The 22,264-nt window shown below is 34.0% G+C and overlaps 1 protein-coding gene across 1 annotated transcript in view; it reads right to left on the bottom strand.

The window, feature by feature from the left end:
- Positions 1-8,649: 8,649 nt before the first annotated feature.
- The window catches only part of LOC122568821 (potassium voltage-gated channel subfamily KQT member 1-like), a 32,456-nt gene continuing 18,841 nt past the window's right edge, over positions 8,650-22,264 (bottom strand). Inside the window, exons 2-5 of the mRNA XM_043729020.1 lie at positions 20,879-21,249; positions 15,009-15,188; positions 9,565-9,739; positions 8,650-8,728 (exon numbers count right to left, since the gene is read on the bottom strand). Of these exons, the coding sequence (XP_043584955.1) occupies positions 8,662-8,728; positions 9,565-9,739; positions 15,009-15,188; positions 20,879-20,975 (519 nt within the window). The 5' untranslated portion in view covers positions 20,976-21,249 and the 3' untranslated portion in view covers positions 8,650-8,661. The remainder of the gene's footprint in view (positions 8,729-9,564; positions 9,740-15,008; positions 15,189-20,878; positions 21,250-22,264) is intronic.

Raw genomic sequence — 22,264 nt, 5'->3', positions numbered from 1 at the left:
TTATGCGAAATAATACGCGGATCAATTTTTTAAAAGAAAAGACAAATCAATTTTCTGTAAAATATACGTTTGTATAAGCAACCGAATCCTATTAACAATTCTTGTACTGATTTATAATCTTCAAAATTATTCTTCATAAAATTATTTCTACATTTTCGCATAGCATTATCCTCATCGCCGATCATATTAGATTGTCCGAAAAGTTTCTTTCGTTTTATAAGGAAATAATAAGCGTACAATATTTTTTGTTTTATATTAGTTTATTGAATTATACATGAACATAATAATATAAATAGAACGAAATGGATCATACCTAATTCAATAAAATAATATAAAACAAAAATTGTTGCTCATCTATTATCACATTATGAAACGAAAGAAACTTTTCGAACAACCTAATATGTTTATATTTATGATATAGTACATCGAATTCCATGCGAAACATTGCGAATTTTTGAACATGCAAATTTCATGAAGAAACGGAAGAACGAAAGAGCGAGCAATATTCAGGCAATTGTAACAAAAATAACTTGAAGCATCGTGAAAACCGTTCTTCATTCAGTTTACGATGTGGAGAAAAAGGCTGCAGTGGAAAAAAATTCATTTTAATGTTTTGTCGCTTTGTCAATATTTATATTGGACTGGATTTCTTTAAAATTCATTCGTTCGTTTAAAAATTCATTCGTTTAAAATGCTACCAGGCTTTACGTTACGCAGGAGAAACGCTCAGGCAATATTTTTAATCACGGTCATAACTACTCCTTGAAAAGCACAAAATTCAATTCGCTGAAAAGTAGAGAAGTTAAAGTCTTGTCATTAACCATTCAACCTGCGAATATTGTGTCTACTATTATTGCAATTGCTAATGAATTTTTGAAGATGTTAATCCTCCCATCGTTTCCTTCCTTTTCGTGTATCGATTAATAACTTTCTAATTAATTCGTGTCAGCTTCCAGCGGATAATTTTAAATATCGAATTAATCCACTAGCGACGTTAAAATATTTTCACGGATAAAACTCTCAGTGTAACAAGAAAATGTCGTCGTTTAACGGCTGAATAGTAGCATAATTATTTTAATATTTAAGAGAAACAGAGTGAGAACGAAGCGTTGTTTAATAATTGTCATTATATCATATCAAATATATTACTTTTGTTCATTTTGACACTGTAGTTTCATATCCTTATGCACGAAGAAGAACAACGTAAACAGAAATTTGATTTATAAAATCCACTTCAAATTTCTCGAATTATTCAGAATCCGTTCACAGATCGAGGAAATTGGCATAAAGTTTCAAAATTTACAGTAAACAATAACAATTTCGTTACAATGGAACTTTAGATTTGTCCCTCTGCGAGTTATTTAACTTCCTGCGTATAAAATTCTTCAACTTTCCAGTATTCGATTTTTTCAATGGCTAGAAAATTTTCCTCGCATTTCATAACTGTTTGCTTAATCGATTCGTATAACATACTCTTTAATAACCGTCACGTTTTTATTGTAGAAGATATTTCGATACGACACGCACCATTAATGTATATTTGGTTAGGTAGAATTTATTGGAAGGGAGAAAAAAATTGTAAAAATAAAAAAAATCCGCGTATAATTCTATAAATATCAATAGCTTATGACAAAAATAATATCTTAGCAAATATATTAGTTGTACGTACGCGTGTACAAAAAGACGGCCAGTGTCCCACATTTCCGAAATACTCAAAATTGATTCGTAACCTATTTAAAAAATATGCAGGACTTTGGTCACAAAGTTTAAATATTCATACACATACATGACGCATACATACTCTACTCGACCAAGCTATCGTCCAATGTCTAAATTAAACATTCACTCGATCCTTTATTTTCCTTTAAAAGTTAAAGAAAAGGAAGGAGTTAAAAAACCTGGTTCATCGTTCGTCTTAATTCTAATTTATTTAATTCTTTTTAAATTGACAATTTTCTCACCTGTATAGAACGCACGTAGGATCTGTTATGATTTTATTCTTCATTATTGCATCGGTATATAACAAAATACGATACACAGAGGATCAACGCAAAGTTAATTCAACGTATGAAAAGCCATGAAGCATTAAGGTAATCGTGTTGAAAGCTTTGCAACGCAATGATAACACGTTGCAATCCTACGCAACATGAACAATTTGAATTAAAAGGGGAAACCGCGGTAACTGTGCGAGGAAACACGAGTAGCTGGGCCAAGCTCGCAAAACAGAAGCACAATCTAGCACAGAAGCTTGGATCCACGCGAATCTCGTCTTAAAGCGGTCGACTAGGGTCGCTTTACAAACGTCCTTCTCTGTTCTCCAACGTTGTGCCTTGAAAAGAAGTAGGTTACGGGGTCCACACATAGTCGAGGACAAAAATATGTGGACAAAACTATGTGAATTATATACCTAAATTTTATTTATTATACATTTTATCTTCCATATTATTATACATATACATATTTGTTATACTTTATTTACAATTTAATTTTAATTAAATAGTTTCGATTAAATAGTAAATAATCGAAATGAATATTTAAATTTTTATGTAAACAAGCTCTATTTAACAAAACTTCATTGGCATCCATTTCCACTGTCCAGTACGATGGGACCAGGAAAAGAACGAAACACCAAGATGAACGTAGAAGGATAACGTAGACGTACAGCTCTGATATTCATACGTATAGTTACAAAAGTGAGAAAATCGATATTAGTCGTTAAGCTGCTAGCTATCCTATCCTGCCTCCTCCGATTCATCATCCATTTCCCTCTGATACACCGGGCCTTGATTTCGTCCTATTCCCTTTTTCGATGCCAACTCCGAAGCGTCCTCTAAATTTCTCGATACATTGTTCGCGATATTCATCAATATCCGTTTTTTTTTTTCTTTTCCTCAGTCCCTTTGAAACTATTCTCCACAGCAATGAAAATATTCTCCGCTCTTCCTATTTCGAGATGTAGGAAAGTATACAATCATGTTAACGTTATTTAGGTATCCTACGAACGATGATGCTCATACGTCGCCGTATGATTCAGAATCTCATGTTAGACGGTCTCATGTATCATACTCGTATCTACGCACACTCAGTACTGAGTCAGTAGCAGTTCGAAGATAGCAAAAATGAAATCCTCGTGTAATAAAGAATTTAATTATTCGCATTCTTCGATCACGATATCTATATGTGATTTTTTAAACTTCTATCTTCATGATTTCGACTTTGTGTCCTACAAATATGGAGAACTCTTGTATAATGTAAAAAATTCTTCGTAAATTGGGAGGAGACCCAACGAACCACCACGTTCGTGTATCTTGCGAAGCGTTGTAATATTATGGAATTCATCTTAAAAAATTGAAATGTTATATTTATCTACAGAAAGTTGTCTTTTTTCGAAAAATAAATAAAAACACAGAACATCATCAGGTATATCGATAAACAATTATCCTCCAATACGGTCGAAAATCTTCCACATAGCTGATACAGCAAATATGTGTAACGTTATAATAACACGAGCGTTAATAATTAACAGTAGATTTCTAGTGAAAAGTTTATGATTTTAATGCACTGTTCCAGTTGGAAGAAATTATTCTGGAATTATATTTTACTTTGGTAAAAGATATACAAAAATTCAATACGAGAGAAAAATTTCGTTCGGAAAAACGCAAAGAAAAGCAAAGTCGTGGGAATGTTATGAAAACATTTCGTTAATGGGAAAACAGGTGGACGATGTTGGCCAGCAAAAAGAAGGAAATTGCTGTCCAAGATCGATAGTAATGATGGAGCAAAACAGGCTGAATTATGACAGCGAATTCTGATTGGATCTCGTTAAAGAAATTCGTGTCAAGAATAACATGTAACAAAGGCGAGACTGTGTATCGAATGTGACTCTTAACTCGTTACATTGATAATGCCTAATGCAACAGTGGCGTGCTGATAATTGTGGAAAATATTTGCTTCCAGAGTTATTCGATACTTAACCATATGTATGATGTGTAGCTTTGAAAGATGTTCCTACAGATTGAAACGTCAAAAGGAAAATATCCGTGCAAAAACGTTTGAGAAATTCATGTTTTTCGTGAAGAAAGAAATAAAGCGAAATACTTATTTCGGTGGCTATTAACAATTCTAAACAACACAAAAATGCTAAAATATTGTATCCAGTTATATTCAAGAAAATAACGATCTTCTTAACCCCTGGTCGGTTAAAATTACAAAATTCCGAACATACATCCTCTGTATGCGCACGTTCTACAAGGAATATTCCGTTTTGAGACGCAATTCTCGGTTTAATGCCGTTTCAAGTAAAACGAGCAACGCATTTCGCTACCACGTTGCCATTAAACGATGTGTAATTTTGCTTTACCCGGCCTTTGGAAGATCTCGCGAAATGCGCTTCACTCTGCTTGTCTGTTCTTAAAACGATACAATGCATATTACGTATTTATAAGCAACTTGGTATACTGTTAGGAAAGAGATTAAAATTCAGCAACTAAAAATTCTATGTGATCTTCCTCTGCCGTTCGTAGATTAATGGCCTTAATGCTCGGTTGATGTATCGAACGAACAGCTACGAATATAAATTATACGATGCAAAAGTTCCATAGAGTATTATTTTACATAATCTAGAGTAATATTTTACATAATAAAGATGCGTGAATAAAAAAATCATTATTTTCAAGAGATCATATGCTGTTCCTCGTTGTACCGCAATATGTAACAATACGTTCCTCAAGCTTAAGAAACGTTTTAGCGATAGTAAATCACGATCGGCTCGAAAGTGATTTAAAAAATAATTCGCAGAATTAACCTATCGGATTGAATAATAAATTCCTTCGCCTTTCGCTAATGCATTCATTTCAAAAACTATTGTAGAAAGTGTTTAACAGATATAAATTAAATACGTTGAACGTAATTGAATTTTTTAAGCCATATATAAGGAAGAATATTTTAAATAAATGGAACGAAAAAGCTACTTCTTGAATGGATAGATTTTTTATATAAATGATAGGACTTGACGAGTGAACTTATTACTCAAGCTCAACATTTTTTTATAAAGAATCACCTCCTGTCCGATTGTCTGATATATTGACCCTACTCTGTATAAAAGCAATATCGTCTCAGAACCTATGCTGCGCCTGCTTCGATGAAACGAATGTACGTCATAAAAGTAGCCGAGCCTTTCTTTCAAAATACCCTACGTACTCCTCGATACCGCGTTGACCCTATTTCAGACGTGCTCCCTTCCGAACAACGTTCCACGAGGAAACGATATACTTTTTCGCGGCAGGCTCCCCCAGGTGTATTAGTATGAAAGCGCCGGTTATCATCATTGAAACATTCCTCACGCGAACAACTTCTGGCCCCTTCGATGATATATGCGCAGGGGGCAGAACACCACATGCAGAGCCGTCACATGATCCAATTTGAATAATTTGAATAACTTGACACGACAGCAATAGCGTACCACGAATAATTCCTCCGCGATGGACAAGGCAAATTACTTAATTGCATGTCTTACGATTCTTTTTCTGGGACGGTGACGGGCGATCGTAAAGCGGACCGACAGCGTCAGAAAACGTGTGATCTCGTTGGCCGAAAATTTTTAATTAAAATCGGATTCAGTCGCGCAACTTTAGATGACTGGGAATGGCTTCGAATCTCGTGCATGGTCTGATGATTAGATTATGGATTCGTATGAATTTGTGGATTCGAAGATACAAATGTACAGAATTAGTAGAGAATTGAAATATACAATAACGAGAACTTGCTGTTGCAATCCATCAGATATATTTAAAAGAATTAAATAAATTAATAAATATAAATAATGTCGAGAGACGGTCGTACAAACGTATTCGCTAAGATAGTGTATAATTGCTCGCTGATAATTCCTAGATATTGATCGATAATTTGTAGATACTCGGTATATACTGATTCGCTCGCGATCGCGTCCGTTTATTTATATTGGTCTGGGGAGAGTCGGAAAATTCAAATTCGTCTTTGCTTGACGGTTGCACGTAGCGGCAACATTGTTTTTCTCGGAGTTCATTTATTATTACATTACGTGTATCCTAACGATCTTGATACTCCGAAGTAAAACAACAACATTATTGGAATTGTCCTCTACTCATGTTCTGTTACACAAAAATACATAGAATTCGTATAAAATGCAAAAATATCTAAGACGTAGTGAGTATAGCTCGTAGCAAACAATTTCAGAGAAAAATATCTGAAATTATATATTTATTTAATTTTCTATATAAAAATATATAACATTTCATATGTAATATCAGGCAATTTTTAGCGATCAATAAGTTTTTAAAATATCCTGTTTTTATTAAATTGTCCGAAATATTTCTTTCGTTTTATAAGGAAATAATAGACGCACAATGTTTTTTTGTTTTATATTAGTTTATTGAATTATACATGAATATAATAATAGAAATAGAATGAAATGGATTATACCTAATTCAATAAGATAATATAAAACAGAAATTGTTGCTCATCTATTATCACCTTATGAAACGAAAGAAACTTTTCGGACAACCTGATATTAACAGAGACTATATTACTTTGATTTTTGTAAATAAAACTGTATTTTAAATTTTGAATGACTTTCTAAATTCACTAATCGGATGTAGTTTGTTAATTTTTTGTAAATGATATTTCAATCTGAATATTGCCAAGCGTTATCCATAATACACACTTATCTCTTTAAAAGAGGACCATCTTTAACTTTTCTAAATAACATCATTTACATGTTAATTTCGATACTTACTGTAACGAATCAGCTAATGTTCGATAAATGTAACTGGCAAATATTACTTTATCAATCTTACTAATTCAAAGTATTATATTTTAGTCATAATCGGTGTAACAAGTATAGCTTCCCTACAATCTCGACATACGCATAATCACTTCGTTACAAATTTACGTAATTAAAGCATATTATATATTATTACAAGCAACATTTGCATGTTCCAACAGTGCTACAAAGCAGAATGAGAGCGAGAATTATTATCGCGAGAACCTTGTTCATACACGCTCAATTTGCAACAACCATTGTAAGCCTGGCTTACATTAGTTACATTAACCGCTTTGTTACATCAATGAGTTACCACTCTCAGTAGTAACCACTGCAACATTCTATTTCTGAATTGGGGTCCCAACCGTTTTAATCACCAACCTAACTAGTACTCGTTATCAGTAGCTCATTTACGAATTTAGATGAAAAGCACCTTTCTTTTTAACCTTTCGTACTCCACTGATGTTGCTGCAACGATATTAATAAATTGAAGGTTGTATATTGTACTGTTTCTAGTGATAAAAAAAATTAAGAAAAGGACGAAGATTACTGTATAGGTTTTTTTGAAACAAAATAAAAAGCTTTCGTTACGTAAAGAAAATATCAGGAATGTTACTTTGCTCTACTTCGATATCCTAATGCAACTTCTTCATCGAATATCTCCCTGGAAAACGTCACTCTATCGACGCGATTTAATTAAGAACCATATTCCACCGAAGGAAAAAAGAGATAGCAGTATTTTTTTCCAGATAAACGAAGTAAGGAAAAATAAACGGTGTTTTTCATCTGTCGGAAAATTGACAAATAGACGGTCGCTAATCTTTGTAGAAAAATTCTGTTTGTGGGGTAGGTTCAAGTAAAAACAGCTGTTTTCTTAATATAAAAATCAGTGAGTCATCAAAAACATGTATATGACTTTCGAAAAGTATAAAACGATATAAATGCTAAGATAAGATGTAGCAATAGAAACGTAAAGCAGAAAGAATTATTTAAGGATTTTGTTTTTACAACAAATGTTTACGTTGCAAGAATTATAATTCTGTGTAGTATACGGCACGGATGCTGTTAATTTGTAACGTTAATTGTTGCTATAAACGTGTAAAAGCTTTTGTAAGAAGGGCCAAAGTACGACAAATCGAATTGCAGATTTCTGCATAGACGCTCAGTAAGTGATGTAGCCAGGATATTGATCAGACCAAGGGATACAGGTCGGTATAGAACACGCCATCTGTGCGAAGAGAATTCAACTTCCTAGCAAGGGCAATAAATCTTCTGTAAACAACGATGGAACTATCGATCCTAACTAATAATTTAAATACATTTAAATCTACGTTTTGTAATTATTTTTATCATTTAAGAAATTTTAGATATGCATTATACTTTATACCATATTTTTTGTATAAATTAAAGTTATGCTTAATTTTAATTTTAATTTTAAAAATTAAAGAAAATTGTTCTTTTAGCGACAATTTTAAAATATAATAAAGGAGGATACACATTTTTACAAAGGATACAAGAAATATCTTCGATATTTCTAGTGTTGTTATTTTAACATCTTTTTCTAATCTTTCCAAATAATAGGTTGTCTAACATTTCTTTTGTTTTTCACTTTTTTTTGTATTTGCAATTGGGAAAGAGGAACAAGGTGTTTCAATTGCGCGGAATATATGTTTCATACATTTGTATAAACAAACTGATGGATAAGATACGATGTGTATTTCCCGTGCTTCGTGAAATACTCTATTGGCGCGATCAATCTTACGAAATACACCGTATTCCATGATATTTATTAACTGACAACAAAGATCGATGTGGTAACGTTCACGGAAGATAATATAGGAAGCGGGACCAATATACTACCGTTAATCCGCCTTTGACATATCACCACGCAAGACAGCATCCAAACGAAGTTGCTTGAAATAACGTGTCCTATTAAATTATTAATGTTTATATAAGTTCACACTTTTACGAGGACGATTGAAAAAATAGTACCTGACCGAACCACCCTCTAGATTTTAAATATTTCAATGAATATCTTGCTTTGATCGTTTCATATATTTCTATGTACGTAACTATTATTGTACGTCCTTGCACGCTTAAATTTTTCAGAAATGCATAAACATCAGCCGTCTATTTATTATTCACGGTGTTCATTTATTATTCATTACTTATTGCATAATGTCTTCTAACGTGAAAAATTCGGTTAATCGATGGAGAAAAGACTCTTAAAGGAAAAATATCATACACATAGAAAAAATTAGTTAGTCATCGTGGAATATCCACGGTCAATGTTTATGTATTAGAATCATAGCACAGGCGAAAACTGCTGATTCAGTTCGACTAAAAAGTATTACATTTTATGTAAATGCAAGCTTCTGTGCCACTCGGTTTACAGCAAACTTTTAACCAGGTATATCGTGTGTCATTTTAATATAGAGAATATTTAGTTAATTCACATTTTTCTACTACGAAACGTCGAAACTTAAAAGCTTCTATTGAAATATACTTTCTCCTACTTCACGTAGAGAAATTCCAAAATCCATATACATTTATGCTACTCATAGATACTCAGAAACTTGAATTATTTTATAGTAACAATACATATATGACTGTTAACAGAACGTACGATATAAGCTAAAGACAAAAGCGATAACGTATATTCCATACGGTAACAATAGTCATCGATAAAAGGAATAACGATACGAAACATCGAAAGCATCAATAACATCGAACAATGTATATATATAAAATTGATAGGTACTTACACAGAGAAGTGGTATAGGAAGCACTTCCAGCCAGTGGGACGCTCCAGGAAGTTGTAAACTTGGCCCTGAAAGGTCGCCTTTCCAGCACGCCGATGTTCCTTTACGTGATAACGACCCTCCCACGTGTTACGTTCGCCGCCGGTACTTGCACCCAACAGTAATCGTGGATCAACACCTGAACATTCGTGAAATTTCGTTGAATACTCCAAACACCGATAAAAGTACGAAAATTTGAAGACTTTTCGTCAAGAATTTAAAGTAACATTTCACAAAGCATTGAGTTTCCGCGAAGCTAAAGGATAGATACGAGGACTGTGAAAACGTTAGACTAAGTCTACGTACAGTATAACGTAAAGGTTTATTGTTAGATCATCTGCGTACCAAATATTTTATTTCTATACATTCTGTCAGAATATTTCATTTTAGTGTAATGTTAGCGCCGTTTCTTTGAGAGAGTTTCTTTTAAAAGGATCTAATATTTTTTAATGAAATTCGTTCCGGAGATATTTTACTTCTCGTATTTCCACATATATTTTCTTTATTCATTGAAACTTAATTAATACGAAGTATGGTAATTTTATATGATTTAAGATTTTAGTTATCAGCGAACGAATGTAATAGGAATAATAGGAATAAAAATGACATCAGAATTTTTAATTCAAAGTTTTTAACTTAAATACGTATACACGTATTGCAAAATTTTGAAAAATCTAGACACATGCAAAAATAAATTCTTCCTGTTAAATACTATTAAATAAATATTAACAACGTAGAAGCACATATTTATGACACATGACAATAAATGCACATTTTGGTTACGTAATACATTACATATATGTATATACACACATATAAATATTTTCGATTCAGTCTGATAAAAATAAGTAACTTTAAAAGTTAATTTCAATCCACCAGGTGTACAAACATTCACAACAATTTGTCGAGGAATTATTCGAGAAAATTTAATATCAATAAGAAATAGAATTCAATAGAAGTTCTCTCACATAGACTAATCGGCACCGGTTATGCATTGTAAAATAATTTATAGACACTGAGCTTTATAATTTTATTTACACGCGAAGCACATTAAAAAAGAATTTTATCAGATATTGTTTTATGATTTCAAGCTTAAACCACAATTAACGTTGTTACGAGTATCAGACCGTTACATAATAAATATCAGGCTTTCAGTTATTTTAAAGCCATAAAACTTCCAATAATTATTTTCATTCGTGTATTACCTTGTTCGGAAAGCTTCGACTATTTTCTTCACCGACTCAATAATATTCTCAAAGCTATTGTACGTTCTACATTTTGCAAGCAGCGATTTGACAAGTTGAATCACCGACTTTCGACCATTTTTCATAAATATCAATTTGATCAAATTGCACCGAACCGATACAGCAACAGAAATCAAAAGAACTTACACAATTATTTTAAAACGTATATTGTTTCAGATCCTTTGTTTGATTAAAAATGTTCATTTTAAAACTAGTTGTAGCTATTTCCGCATACCACTCGTCTCAAAACTATATTTATTAAGTATCAGACTACATACGAACGTTTATTTATATAACGTTATTTGTGGAAAATGTAAAATGATATATTTTAAATCAAAGCATCCAAAGGTTTTGTTTCTTAGATTTGATTTCTTTAGTTGCATTGATAAAATTATGAATTTGCATAAATGTCCGTAATCTGTTTATTATGCAACAATCAAATACTTGGTTCAAGGCTTAGGGGAAACACAAGTAGATTATTGTTAATTAGTTTATTCGTCCGAAGATCCTGTTACTTGGTTAAAGCATGAGCCTTCAATACACTAAATTATTAATTCATACCAGGAATTACGTACACGATGTAGCTTGGAACGCATCTCCGCATTATACATCCATCCCGTATACATATAATCTGCATAGAGATCGTATTATGTTATATAATCGCATAAACTATTTACCATTTGTCAAAGCCTCAGATGTTTCGCGAAACTGCTGCAAAAGCACATCGCGAAGCCCATGTATGAAATAGAAACGCGTTCAATGCAATTGAATCTCTTTGATAATTCATAGCTATGATTTCGTTTGATAAAGATAGTATAAAATAAAACCCGTATTTAATTAAAATAATTAAATCGAATTTTATTATTTACTATCATCCTCGTCGATTCTTAATAGTAAATTTTGTATTTACAAGACCTATATCATTTAAGTAAGATTGATATCATCTTAGAAACGCTCCTATTCCGAAGGTATTGTTATTATTTCCATCGTTTTCGCAATCGATCGCAAAAATTTCCTTGTGCAACGTACGGCACTGCACACTCGCGGCAGCAATTACAAAACATCGAACACCATATTATCGATGAACTATAATACGAGTTACGTTCAAGTCGATTAATACGTAATTATTTATTATCCACTGGCGCTGCGTTCAATAGGATTTATTCGTTTATTTATTAAACAAAGTCGTACAAATGAAATTTTCCAACTCTTTTTGACGATATACGTATCTTTAAAAAACAATTCCATCAGAATGTAAAATAAAATTTATTATTAAAATTTAATATTATTAAAATTCTTATTGAATAACCCAAGAATGAAAAGCTTTATTATATAAGAAATTTACAAATTTAGTAAATACAATAATGAAATTCTATCGCCAATCAAATAGCAAATTGCTCGAAACTTTTTCAATAAAAGTTCAGTATGCTAATTCAACTTACGTTTCTTATCAAAAAGTACATTAATTTTTGTCGAGTGCGGCAAAGAGACGCCTGTTCGATCGAATGGATTGTCATCTGTCGAGATAAAAATTTGTGGCTGCTACGGGACAGAATTGACGAGGGAGAGACGCACGATTGCACGAGCGGTTCGATCCGCGCCTTTTTATCCGTCACTCTTTCATTAAAAACTGTCGAGCGCGCCCACGAAAAAACCACAGCAAGCTGAACACGAACCACAGGTTCCGAGTAATCCAATTATTTGGCGAGTAAATATCGGCCACGCATGAACTTGAAGCGGGCGGAAACAATTTGATGCGGAATTAAAGCGTGTCACTCATAAGGAAATACGATATTCTCAGGGGATATTCATAATTAATACTATTCGAGCCACGAGTCGAACAATTTCGAGCGATTGAATTTAATGTTACAATGGCTATAAAGGGTATTAATTTTTCATGTGCTCTTGCCTGATTATAATACGGCATGTTATATTTTATTACTTCTTCTTCTGTGTCTAATAAGCGGAATACTTGAGACATTGAAAAATTAGTTTAAAACGGGAATTGATCTGTATATAAAACGACATATAACTGCATCTGAACTTTTAAACAATCGTTGGCTTAAAAAATTCAGCAGACCATGAAACTGTGGCATTGTGTCATTTAAGAAATTTAAGTACATCGAAGGCGTAGGAGATTGAGATGTAAATAAAATCTTCAACTAATTACACTTATCCGAGACGATAAGATCAATCTTCCCTTCAAACGTAATTTGCAAAAAACAATGTGTTTTACATGCGCTACGTATTCAATGATCAAACTGAGCTAAACACATGACAAAAAGTTAGATTTTCAAATGAAATATTTAAAATATTAAAAATCCGATATATCGTTACTTACAGTGGTAAGTAATTTTTTAATTTAACAAAACTTTTCTCCGATAGTTTGCACCATTTTCCAAGTATATCGTTCTTTTCCGATAAATTCTTTACCGTCTGCCATTATTTTCATATTAATTCGAAGCATATTCGTTTTTAATACCTCATCGCGTATAGAATAAATTATTTATCAAGCTTATATTGTTTGTACCCCAGATATCGGTGTATCCAAAGATACATTCGATACAATCATGAATTTATCCACCTTTGATCTAGCGCTTTACTAACTTTTTTCTCCCACTATCGCTTAGCAACCTGACTGTAACCAGGACCTCACCCCTGAAACGCTTCCGCTTACAGGATATGACGTCATCTACCCTTCCATTACGAACTGAAAGTAAGCCGATCCTTCGCAGTCAATATTTAACCTGTACCTACATACGCCACCGGTGTCCAAGAAATCCCAACAATTCTTCACATTTCACCAACTTACTTTACACTAAAATTTGAAGAAAAAATAATTTCTTATCCAGAAATACTATAGCACGGTACATGTTTGTTTCCTTTATTTCTGATTATGAATCTTCTCGATTTGATAATTTGTCTCTTATTCTGTGCAATCTTTTGTTCAATTATCTCGTTATGCAAAATATCTTCCTTCCCGTTCTCGTGATATATTAAGAAGCGTTTAATTTATAAGAAAACACGATTATAATAGACCATTATGCAAAGTAACATATATGGAGGAAAAAGGGTCGATAATTGTTGAAGTGGGTCTCACTTCTAGGAAAACTCTACATCTTCTCTAGTGTTTAGTTTTTGGCACAACGATTCTCTTTACAGCAGCTTCATTCGTCTCTATTATATTGGGTTGGCAACTAAGTGATTGCGAATTTTGTCATTAGTTGGTAATGACAAAATCCGCAATCACTTAATTGACAATCCAGTACCGCGGAAAGATCGTCGACATACAGACAATGTCGACGATAAAGCGCAAATGTTGACAAGCCGAAAGGGTGGGAAAACTTCAATAGGCCTAACGGCCATCAATATATTTCGGCACCGCAGCAGTTGATGTTCAGTTAGCCACCGGAGAGTCAAGAGTCAAAAGTCACACTACTGCATTAAGTTCACGTTAAATAATCATCGTTTTCTGTTTAATCCACTGTAATGAATCAATTTATCAATACAGTATCATGTAGAATAGAAACCACTGGAAATCCTGATTTCTAACATTTCTGATAAAGAAATCCTATAATACATTCATCCACGCGTTTCCCTTTCTGTTCAGAGATATAAAACCTCAACAATAATACAAAATACAAGGCCATTACGATTCGATAAATCAATTTGAAAGGTCCACGAAACACACAAAAATTAACACTTTACCGACCGATAGCCTATTAATTGTCGTCGACAATCTTTCTCATTATTTGAGCAGTAATTTGTTATTTAGTACTAAGGTACGTTGCTCAGTTGCGTTAGTTGCGTTGCTTTGTAAGCTCCCACAATTTTATACCAATTTGAAAAACTTACCATTCGCGATGAACGAAAAGAATGGTATTGGAGAGTCTAAACCGGAACAGAGCCGACGGCAGGGAGAATGTGCTGAGCCTGAGCTGCCGGTCGGACGTGCGTATACTGTTGAACAGCTAGCGGTCAGTAAAGTGTTAAGAAGATAAAGCTCAAATTCCAATGAACGAGGTGGTTACAGTCGATTGCCATCTAACAAACCGGGCCGTGAAATTCTCAACACATTATGATATTAAAGGTAAATAGATATCGCAATATTCAAGTGCATCAACGGAAAGAAAGAAAGGGAACAATAATCGTGAACAACCTCACCTCCGCTAAAAGTATCATTGTTGTCGGACTGCAGCGTAGCACTCGTGTCGGATAAGGGCGACGGTGCTGGCCTTAAATCCGACGGTGGTTCCAATCTCAGTAAATCACTTCCGCCATCTCCACCGCCCCCGTTTCCTTTTCCGACCTGTACAATCGTCACGTTCAGAGGTCCCCGGTTACCTGTCGTAAAACAGAGAAACTGCAATGAGGCCCGGACACCAAAAATACATCGTCTAGATGTTTGCAACGACGGTGCTCGCTGGTACTACTTCCGGTCAATTCGTCGACCAATGTATTGCGTGTTTACCGACTAACTTGCAAATTGGAACTTGCATTAATCCGTCAAGACGGTTTCATTTGTATTTTTTTTTCTTCGATCAATTTATACAACCTTTTTTTTTACATTTTTTTATCTTCCTCACAGTTTCTTATCTCAGAGTCTTAATTAAAAGTATTTGATAAAGCTCTTTGTATTATTTTATAAATTACTTCCTATTACTTTATAAATTTGTATTATATTCTCGACTATGCGTGTAACTTTACAAATGATTATCATGTAACCCACGGAAACATAAAACGATAGAAAAATGATGAAAGCTGTATGTACTGTAAGTATAAGAAGAACTACGGATATTACAAAATTATTAGAAATATAATCCGTATAAACGAATTTTATCATTAACAAGTCAATCACTAACAAGTTTCTTTCTTTCATATATACAGGCGTAATAGTAGAATGAAGCATATATATCTTTTTATTCCATCTAGAATTCCATCTCAAATAACCCAGTGATAATTAACCAAGAGTAAATTACTCGTTCGATAAATGGAAAAAGAATGCAACTTCGTATATGCTGAAGTTACATATAGTTTCTCGGGAATTATTATAGCCAGAGGCCATTTTTTCGATCGATACTGGCGCTGTAGATGCGATAATTAATTACCACGAGCTCGACTAAAAATACAATTACGTTAATGCGGTATGTTACATCTATATGCATGCAATCTTCTATAGAAAATGTTTCATCCTTTCTCTGCGGTACGTGAAACGCGCACGCAATGGTGTGCGCGACACCTTAGAAACACGTTCATTGAAACATCCTTGCGTTCGATGAATACCAATCAGCATGTATAATGTCGAAAATCACCCTTGCATGGCCCTTGCAAGGTCAGCGTTGAAAATTTGCAAGTCAGAAACACTTGAATTATCAGACGGAGGAACATCTAACACTCGAACGACTCGAACTCTCGAACAAATTGGATAGGCGATTATTCGAACCATTTCATCAGCAGAATAGAAACGTCGAATAGTCCTGCAGAATCATTTCACTAACGTTTTAACGTTCGTATCGTTCGAGTTAATCCATCGTTTGGGAACATCTATTTTCCACTCACTTTTCACCGTGAATCAGTCGATCAATACTAATTCAACGAGCAGCCAACCGTGCAAAAATCGCGTATCAATGCGACTAAAGATCTTTTAATCTCGGGAAGAGTAAATTCGCGACGCGTCACTGAATATTCAAAGATATCTTACTTTAACTTGAAAGTAAATCTGATATTAGATCGCCAGGCTCTGTAATTGAAACACAAAATTAAATCGAGCATGTTTACATCAGTTTACTTCATCTTTCGTGAATGCTGAGTTTATTAATAATTGAATTAATTTCATTTGTCATAACCGATTTGAAGACTGCCGATAAAAGTAAACGAAGGTGCGTGCAAATAGTTAAACGCTCACGATGTTTCCCACGATGTTATCATTTTCGATAATATAAAAATGGCCAACGAAGATCGATCAAAGTACGAGTAGTCGACGGCTTGGAATTTTTTCCACGTTATATTTATTCATCAACGTCGGTCAACCGATCGACGTCGTTGACAATGGCAGATTATAATTATTCGAAGGAATACGATTATGAACGAGGAAATAGGTGATGAGTTTCTCGGGAACGTTACTAAGTGGCAATTAACCTTCGTTTTACCGAGCCTCGAGTAAGCTGTGTCAACGTTAAAGCCACTTAACTCTTAATCTATGCCTCCCCTGATTTCCGATTCAATAAATTATCGAAAATATCCGATGTGATAGAGTTTCCGAAAGAAAACAATCAATTCCTCGGAAAGAGCGTCGATGTGTAATATACTCTGAAATATACTTTGTTAAACCTGCTATCCGATGATTTAATGCTATGACCTTTTCTCTGACACAATTAGACATATAATATTTGTGTGTACGTGTGTATGTATGTATATATATCTTCCTACAGGTTAAACTTACCGACCTTTCGTTGTTTCACAGTTTTACCAGGTCTCCTCGGGGACTATCCTTGCTAAATGTTGGTAGATAGGAAAAAGAGATATAAGGGAATAGAGACATTATGTTTGAGTAAAGAAGATGTAGTAGTTGTGAACGGCGACGTATTTCTAAGGGCCATGTAAGACAAATAGATCAATGCTATTTTTACTTCCTTTTACGATTTATAACAGGGATTTAACTTGCGTATGGTCAGACGTATTCGTGAAGCTGAGAAAATCGAAATCGCGTAGCTATCCGATACGAAAAATCCGATTACTTGCAAGACGTTTATGATAAAGGTCAAAAATGGCAAGTATATGACTTAAAAAGTAGGAATTGTTTGTGCAAGATTCGACTATCAAAGCTACACAACCAATACACGGTTATTCATTCGAGCCATCGTTACTCGTCACGTTTTATTTCTCCTTCGAAATAGTTGACCATCGTGCCAAAGATTTCACGATAAATACGAAGAAACATCAAATCCTTATCGCGTCCTGTCTGTATAATCCGGTAGAATACTACTGACTTCCGAATATATCGTATACGTAATAAAGGAAGACAATAAAATTTTACTGCTTAAACAGCCCTCGTAAAGCTCGGCTTTTCATAACCGATGACCAAATTCAAAATTATATCGACTGGCGCACTCGGTGCAGGACCATCCAGATTTTCATGAAAATTTAACGGACGCTGCATAATCTCGCTTAAACGAGATTCATCGTTAACGTAATGATTGCCCGACGAATTTTCCATATCTTATTCACAATATCGGTAAAAATTCTATGCTCTTCTGAATATCGTCCAGTGTAAAAAAATATATATATATACAAAATATTAAAAAATATTGTATTTAATACATTTATACGGATTATGTAACTCCACTTGCGTAAATGAAATTTCAGTCGTGCCTGATTAACTGAACTTTAACTGAGCTCCTATTATCTGAACTACTGCCGAGAATCAATCCATTTATACCGAATATCGAACAATAAGATATAAACAATAAAAGCACGCATTATGCGACACACTCTCGTCATTCATTATTGATTATGTATTCAAAAGCAAAAGCAATGTTTCGTGGACTCCTCTCGTACGAACGTGAACTTTCTATTAAACTGAACGAAAAATGATAGATGGTGGGGAGAAATAGGTGGACTTCTATTATACGAACGACCTAGTTATATGAAACGACCAGTCCTCCGACAGGTCCATATAAACGAACTCTGCTGTATTTATAAAACATTGGTACTATAGGTAAATCCAACTTGTATGAAAGCTTAATCGAGTTAGAAATAATTTTACGAGAAGTTTGTTTTATAAAAAAAAGATTGTAATTTGAAATCTTACGATTGGCGTAGCCTCCTCTTACGGCTCCTTCAAGCATTAAAATTTAAAATCTATCAAGTACAAAAACTTCTTCACATGAGTATTCGTTTAAAAATTGTGTGAAAAACCAAGAAAACAAGGTAAAATACAGACAGTTCTAGGATCAAAGACAGAAACTGTTCTTCAAACGGTATAAGAAATTCTTCAATACTGAGTAAACATTTATAAAACATGTTGTTACGACCGTTCGCGGAGAGACGCTATCGCGAGGAAAGCGCGTCAGCGAGAGGCGTAAATTCTCGTTACGATTCGGATAATCGACGCCGCGAATTAGTCGTTCCCCTGTTTCGGTTAAGATAACAGAGGTGGTTAAATGAAGTTAACACTGAATTAACAGGATTAACAAAAAATGGTATATTTGACCATATATAAAATAGTATAATGAAACGCCACAAATTATTTTAAGAATTATGCAGTTAGTTTGATACAATAATTCGACTCGACTTTACAATATTCTTTTATGTATTTCGTAGATTAGGCGACTTGGATTTCGTTCGTTAGATTCTCTTAGTGCATTCCGCTCGGATCTTCAATCGATACTGATTGCCCTTCGATGGGCCCTTTGTGTTCTATAGGAGGCGATCCCCACCACGCTCGGGTCACGCCACCGATCACGCCATGATCACGCGTGTCACCTTCTGAGTGTATTTAAAATAACGGAACAAATCGACGTTTCTAGAACTCGCTCTGTTTGATGTTTGCCGCTACATTGTATATTTGTCGGGCCGATTGAGACGATTCGCTCGCGACACTGTGGTGCCACGAGCGACGGTTAGGAATACGGCCTATGGAAAGCATCGTGGCGTAACACATGTGAAAGACGAAGAAAACTTGCAAAAACAAATTTACAGATGGGCTAAAAAAAGTTTTAGGATTAAGAATGAAAATTATTCTTCAAACGGCACAAGAAGTTTTTTCGACTGAGCGTACCTACGTATATTTAATCTCTTAGGTACGATGCGCCACTATAGTGACTTCGCGGATGTCATCATATATTACGACACGCCACTATAGTGGCTCACTCTACTGACTCATTCGCTCACCGTTTGAACTAAACGATCTTTTTCATTTGTCTTGCTTCACACTTTTCTTGTCCTCGCAACGTTTTATAACAGTGTTAACAATATACAGACAGAATATACAGTCTTTGTTTTTGATACGCCAGTGTCAGATATCAATTGTTGCTTTCCGATAAAATAAATATACCATTATTATTTGCTCTTTTTAACATGTTGATCCGTATCCTTATAATTTTTTAGAATCTCCAACCTCAAAATATCGCTTCAACATAGAAAACGAAGAGCAATTTGAAAAACATTATCGCACTATGAATGTGAAAATTGTGACGTGCTTTAAAATATATCACACTCAATTGTATTATTAATTATTAAAGTAAATTATTAAAGTTAAAGTATATGCATCATATCTTCAATAAAAATTATCATTTAATTATCAAAAACTTGATTGCAATGTGCTTGTGTAGAGAACAGCCTTTTCGTCACGCATTGCAGTGCTGTATCGTTTACGCGTAATTCGCGTCAAACTGCCGTACAGAGAAACAACCCCTCACAAACTTCAACTGTACTTAAGAGATTAAACAAGTACGCAAAGTGCTTAACGATGTTGAAAGTTAACTGTCGTGAATTACGAAGAAACACTTTAGTTTATTTAATTTTCTGCTAAAGTCGCCAAAAAAGAGCACTTTGATTTATTCCACTGATTCAAAATGATACTTAGCGCTAACCTCACCTGGCTGGGTTAAATGACCGGTTTCAAAATTTCATTGAAAATTGTACATTTACTGTTATTTCTTCTGTAAATTCTAACTTTATGCAAATTCTTATATTATCCGATTAATCAATTTCTCGATTTTTCTTAATATAGGAATCTACATAAAGTTAGATGAACGAAAGAAACTACAATGAACGTTTTAAATTAAATTTTGAAATCGGTCATTCAACCGAACCTGGTAAAGTTAGCGTTAGTCTGCGTAGGTATAAACAAAGAATGTATCTGATGAAAACCATCCCGAATCATAAAAGATAATAGAAAATTTTTCCAGGAGCGATACAAAGATGGTACAATACGGAGAAGACAAAAACCTCATAATTCGTTAAAAAGGTGTGAAAAAACGAGGAAATTTTATGCGATGGCAATAGATAAGATAAAGAGAGGAACGTGTTACCTGTTCTGGAGGGTGGAAGCAGCAATCCCTGAACCTCCTCTAGAGGCATCGCCTGTCCGTGATGGTCTCGGTAAGGTCGATGAGGTCGATCCTTCATGCCTCCTAACGAACGCGATGGTGGCGTTCGTCTTTGCCAGTTTCCACGTTGAACAACGATAGTAACGTTTGTTATCTGAGGTAAGGATCGAGGCGAAACTCAGGATCGGGTTCGGGAGACTGTGCGAGTCCTGAAGGACTCCTGGCGATGACGAAGGACGGTGGTAGAGCGTCATCGCCCCGCCGTCGTCCCTAAGACCATGCCCAGCTTACAAAGAATCTCGAGTCGAACTGTTTGCAGTATGCTACTTCAACAAAATTGATCTTCTTTCGCTCTGTAACGATAAACAGAGAAAGTTTTCGTTAATTATTGGAATTTCAATTGTCAAGAATAAACAGAGAGTAGGAAAAAGAAATCGAGGAAAACTTAAAAAGGAAAGTTTAATTCTTCTCGGTGGAATTCTACACTAATATGGACATACGTGTGTTTATTAAATTTTTCCATCGAAATATCTGAAGTTGGAGATTCCTTTCATTCGTAAATAATATTTGATGTATTAATGAAAATATAAAATCACGGAAACGAGCATTACAATTTTTTATATTTTATTTTATATTTGTATTATTTAATATTTATAGTATTTATATTATATTTTATATTTGTTTCGACAGTTTTAGAAATTAATTTTAGTCACCGCAACGTTTCGTGTTCTTCGTGTATAACATGTTATCGATTTAATTGGCCACCTATTGCAATGATGTAATAATTATAATAATTCATTAACCAGGACTGCACATTTTCTACCATCGATTAATAGCAAATTGTGTATACATATTTAACAAGTATATTTTAGGTAATTTAAATACGGCGGCTTTTTATTTATAAAGTTTCATAATTAAACATAAAAGAACTATCGAGGAGATTATTTGTTCGTTGCGTCTCATCGAGTTATTAATAATCTAATTCTGAAGTAATCACAACCTTAATTAACAATCAGTTACTTCATGCAATCAATCGGCAAGTTAATATTGCAGATTTAATAATATTGCGTTCTCTGATAAATTCCGTAATACCGTTAAATACAATTAATAATTATTATTCGATTAATCGAAGGTATAGAATTTTGTAAAATTTGGCAGACGTGCGATAAAATGCAGATGATATTTCATACAATTTGAAATTATTTTATATTATAAAGTAAATTTGGTCTTGATATAATATATTCCATCACATTATATGATATTATTAAAAGTAACAAATTATCGGTGGTACTCGTTAAATACAAGCTGAGTAATGGATCTTATGCTAAAATTGTACGCATCTTACACGTGATTTCGACTGTAATTGCC

The sequence above is a fragment of the Bombus pyrosoma genome, linkage group LG6 (assembly GCF_014825855.1).
Source record: "Bombus pyrosoma isolate SC7728 linkage group LG6, ASM1482585v1, whole genome shotgun sequence".
Taxonomy (NCBI): domain Eukaryota; kingdom Metazoa; phylum Arthropoda; class Insecta; order Hymenoptera; family Apidae; genus Bombus; species Bombus pyrosoma.
The sequence above is the reverse complement of the archived record's forward strand: the minus strand, read 5'-3'. Positions and strand labels throughout refer to the sequence as shown.